The sequence below is a fragment of the Coffea arabica genome, chromosome 3e (assembly GCF_036785885.1).
Source record: "Coffea arabica cultivar ET-39 chromosome 3e, Coffea Arabica ET-39 HiFi, whole genome shotgun sequence".
In the NCBI taxonomy this organism is placed as follows: Eukaryota; Viridiplantae; Streptophyta; class Magnoliopsida; order Gentianales; family Rubiaceae; genus Coffea; species Coffea arabica.
The window spans coordinates 46,787,841-46,792,502 of record NC_092315.1 but is presented as its reverse complement, the minus strand read 5'-3'; the positions used below and the strand labels follow the sequence as shown (position 1 = coordinate 46,792,502).

The following is a 4,662-nucleotide window of genomic DNA, read 5'->3' as shown; positions in this document are numbered from 1 at the left end:
TAAGATGGCATGCCATGGTTTTCCTTCCTTCCCTGTATTGATTGTGCAATAAATCTGAGTGATAACATAGCTGAAAATTTACGGAATTCTCAAAGCATTAGAAGTTGCAGACAGTTTTTTGCCATTACAGAAGTGTTTTCCCCATTTTGTTGTCGTATGTCCTGTTGGGTTTCCGTTGTTGAATCTTCAGCAAACGTTGCATTAGAGTTTGGCATGTTAATGGTTTGAGTCTTGTGGATTTAGTAGACAGGCTTACATGTTTCTTTTGAGTTCATGTTCATGGCTGTCTTCCTGCGCATATAGAAGCTGAAACATTGCAGAAATGAACCCATGAATGAGTTCAAGTTTGCTAGTTTCATAGCTTTCTTTCGTTTGCATGTTAAAGTTCTGTCTCAAATTTTCCTGAGCTACGTGGGCTGCTAAATGGTTTCAGTTGCAGAATGTTTTCTTCGTGGTTGCTGCATTTTATGTTCTTCGTGTTTTATGCTCAGAATAATATTGATCCGACTTTCTGGGTAAGCATAAAGACAGACGAAGCAGTAAGAGAGAAAGACAGACGAAGCACGCACGAAACACAATGGTGGCTGTGAAGAAATGGATTAAGGATGGAAGATTTGCGCTTGCAATGCTAATCGTGCAACTTATCAGTGGCGTACTACAAATTCTGGCTAGAGTAATATTCAGTCAAGGAGCCTTTGTTTATGCTTACTTGTTTTATCGACATGTTGTAGGTGCAATTTGTACTGCTCCTCCTGCCCTCTACCGCGAAAGGTTGATAAGTCTGTCTTACGTATTTTGAATATTTTTTCAATATTTGGTGGCCCTCTTTATCCATTTTGTAGAATTGTACAGTAATTTAAATCATCCTTTGCTATAGTGTGATTATGCATGCTGTTAATTAATGGTTTCTAATGTAGAGATGGTGGAAAGAAGTTGAGTTGGCGCATTTTCTTCTGGCTCTTCGTGGATGGATTAACCGGGTATTCCATTTTTCCTCCTTTTGTGCACGATATGGCATTTAGTGAAGTAGCACTTTTAATTTTTTTTTTTTAATTTCTAGTAGGGTAGCATTTTTATTTTTATTTGTTTGGCCAATCCAACAGATTGTTAACTCGGGTAATTAGGTTTGATGAGAATAAACAAAAAAAAAAAAAAAAAAAACTTAAGATGTATTATTTGTCGGTATTTAGATATAGAAAATTAAACATGGTTTGATTGTTTATTGTCTTCTCAGCCATCATTCAAGCCAACACCACTAAGAATTGAAAGTTTATACTTTTTGGATTAATTACTAGTACCGCTCTTTTCTATGACATGTTAATTTGTCATGGTTCAGGATTACTTAAAATTGAATTCTGTAACAGTTGAGGATTAATACTTAAAATCGAATTCTTGATATTGATTGATATTTTACACTCAAACACAAAACATAAAACCACGGCCAAAATGGCAGCTGCCTGTACTAGAGTGTTGAGGGCATTAGTGTCCGAATGTATTGCTTTGTGTTTTTGTGTTCAGGATGACCATTGCGTTGGGACTTTTTTGTTACGGCCTAGCAGACACCACTGCGACGTATGCAACAAACTTCCTTACCCTCATTCCTGTGGTCACCTTTCTCTTGTCCGTAATTCTAAGGTAGTCATGATCATCTCCTTAGTCTTTTGAACATCTTGTTTTTTTCATCTTATATCTGTGCTTTAAAAAAAAAAAAAATCTATTCCAACACATTCTAAATATAAATTGTTTGAATCTACTTCCAATTGAATTTTTCAGAGTGGAAAAATTGCAGCTACATACCATAGTTGGCAAGATGAAGACTTTGAGTGCAATACTGTGTCTTGTTGGCGCACTGGTTATTGCTTTGTATAAAGGGAAAGCCTTCCACATCATCCACAGCAGTAGGGAGCAACATATCGTAATGGAAAAGGTCAAGCCTCATAACTGGACTCGTGGAACCATATTTCTAATTGGCAGCTGCTTATCTAATGCTTTATGGTTCATATCACAGGTATTCACTGTCTTCAGTAGATTCTATGTTTCGTTCTTTATCTAAGTTGGGACTTGAAATTAGTTAGTATAGAAACTACATTGTATTTGTTTCACTTCTCTGCAACCTCACAAATAATAATAATTTGGTTCACATACCTGATTATTTCTTAAAATTGATGTTTGATAGGGAAAGTTATTCGAACTATATCCTTATAAGTTTTGGGCAACGTTTTATACTTGCACCATTGCCTCAGTGCAACAAGCAATTATAGGGTTGTGCATCGACAGATCCAAGGAAGCTTGGCAATTGGGATGGAATCTACAGTTGTTTACAATCTTTTTCTCGGTAATAATCTCAAGTTTTACTCCAAAATTCTCTCTTTTTAAATACAAATAATTTTTTCTCGGTAATAGTCGAGACTTTTACTCTAAAATTCTTTCTTTTTAAATATAAAAAAAGTATGTCAATATGAATTAATTTGGTGTTAAAAGTTTGAATATGAAAAATAGTATGTCAATATCAATTAATTTGGTGTTAAAAATTTGAATATGAAAAAAATGATAGGTGTGGTATTAAAATCGATCATTTCAGGGAGTTTTGGCTACGGCTTTATCTTTTTGCGTGATTTCTTGGGCTGTAGCAGAACGAGGGCCTACTTATCCCGCGATGTTCACTCCACTGCGTCTGCTTTCTGTGACAATTGGAGAAGTTGTCTTCCTCAACGAAGCATTGAGTGTTGGAGGGTAAACATTGATTTATAGTATTGGAGCACATCTTTATTATTAATCGCATGTGAAAGTTTAACTTTTTTAGAATTAATTGGTAATTATTATTTTTGCAGCTTACTTGGTATGTGTTTTATGATCGTTGGTATATATTCTTTCCTATTGGCAAAGAATAAGGAGATGAAAATCAAGACAACAAATGCTGGATCAGAAAGTCAATCTGTAGAGCCTACACTTGAATCAATATAGACTAAAAGATGGACACCGTGCTTGCAAGCGGTGAGAAATTAAAATGATGCCCAAGCACAGTGAGAAATTAAAATGATGTCCAAAAGCGGTTCTTAAAAATGTATTTTATAATTTAATTTTTTTTTTGCATAATCAATGAAATTAAGTTGTTATATCTAAATACACAAAATCGATAGGGCACCAAAAGTTAGTCAAGTATAGATATATATTCTGTTGCATGGTTCTCAAATGTGTTACTAAACTGGGCTAATAAAAGGAAGGCCAATATTATAATAATATACCAAAACTTGGCTAATAAAAATAAGCAAAAAGATTTAGCTGATTAAATTTGCTCATTTTGTTTTTACATTCGCTTGAGAATTTTCATGATAGATGATACTTGGTCATCCAAACACCACCGTTGCCTACAATAAAAGAAAACAATCAGGAATAGTGGGGTTAATAAAAAAATCACTTGAATGATATTTATTTAATTAATTACAATATATAGATATGCATTATATATGTGGAGACCATGACTATAGGCATATAGTATTTGGAGTTATTAAAATTGTTACTGCACTGGTATAATTGAAATGGAAATATAATAATTACGCATATGCACTAAATTTTTATTAGCTCTAGGCTCCTATGGTGCTCTTTCTCGGTATTTTTTTTCTTTTTAAAGGGAGAAAAAGAGGAAGAGGAGGAGGATTTTGGTGAAATGATAAAATTGTCCCTATTAATTCGTATACATCTTATGTAGTGTTAATGATAAGATCTCGGTAGGTTGATTAAATATTGACACGAAAAAAAAAAAAAGAAAAATTAGAATGGGTTAGATGAGTTTCTAAGTACAATTTGGTAATCTGCGGTGCACGTAATTTATTGCTATAATTCTTTAGTTCCCTTGAAAACTATTTTAGGGTATTCACTTGTACATTTACCAGAATTTAACTTGACACCGCAAAAGCTTAAACTAAACAATGAGTTCTATCGTGCTTGGCCATTAAAATTTGTGCTGATTCTTTTGCGTGATTGCTGTTGATAATTAGGTCCGATTCAACAACAGAAATGTAGCTCCTCTCTTTACAACGGGTCCAATTGGGAAAGGATAATGCCGTGGCCAGACATGGTACTCATGGCCTCTGAATACAATATTTGTCTAACATCTCGAGACCAAGCGAATACAATACGTGACTTTCTGAAATTAATTCTGGATTTGGTGTAATCTTGATTGCTGGAAATTGTTACTGGGGTTGGCTTGGTTTATGCTTATGCAGAATTTTCCCCCTTTTTTTTTTCTCCTTGAAAAAACAGTGCGCAAGTAGAATTTCTCAAAAGTAATAGTTGGATTAAAACATTTCAGCAATGGAAAATGGAAAAGAAAAAACATTTGTCTACACAGGTACTCTGATAACATGTTATGTCAGACTAGTACTACTATTTATTTCTACTTCACAATAGGAAATAAGGACTGATCCACAATTTGAAGGTCCACAATAAGAAGACATTTCTGTCGATGAACCCTTTCACGAGTACGTTGCTACTCTATTACTAGAGTTTGTAATTCCTATAGTATTCATGAATGACATAAAATCCCTCGGTTTTTACACCAAGACAAGTACTATCAGTTCATAAATTCACAAGTATGTTGGGCAGCATTACTGGAGATTATGATTCCTATCGATTCATGCACATATAACGTTCTGTGTTTCT

At 34.2% G+C, this 4,662-nt stretch overlaps 1 protein-coding gene across 1 annotated transcript; it reads left to right on the top strand.

Annotated features, from left to right (window-relative positions):
- The first annotated feature begins 577 nt into the window (after positions 1-577).
- LOC113720226 (protein WALLS ARE THIN 1-like) lies at positions 578-2,964 on the top strand. Its single transcript, XM_027245167.1, has 6 exons — positions 578-771; positions 918-980; positions 1,519-1,635; positions 1,774-2,008; positions 2,582-2,733; positions 2,832-2,964. The coding sequence occupies exons 1-6, from the start codon at positions 578-580 to the stop codon at positions 2,962-2,964; spliced, it is 894 nt and encodes a 297-aa protein (XP_027100968.1).
- Positions 2,965-4,662: the final 1,698 nt, after the last annotated feature.

What these genes read in the sequence shown, in the direction of transcription:
- LOC113720226 (XM_027245167.1), top strand. Translation starts at nt 578, where the DNA reads ATGGTGGCTGTGAAGAAATGGATTAAGGATGGAAGATTTGCGCTTGCA. An exon ending in TTCGTGGATGGATTAACCGG is followed by an intron (nt 981 to 1,518) that starts GTATTCCATTTT and finishes TTTTGTGTTCAG; the next exon opens with GATGACCATTGCGTTGGGAC. An exon ending in GAAGCATTGAGTGTTGGAGG is followed by an intron (nt 2,734 to 2,831) that starts GTAAACATTGAT and finishes TTATTTTTGCAG; the next exon opens with CTTACTTGGTATGTGTTTTA.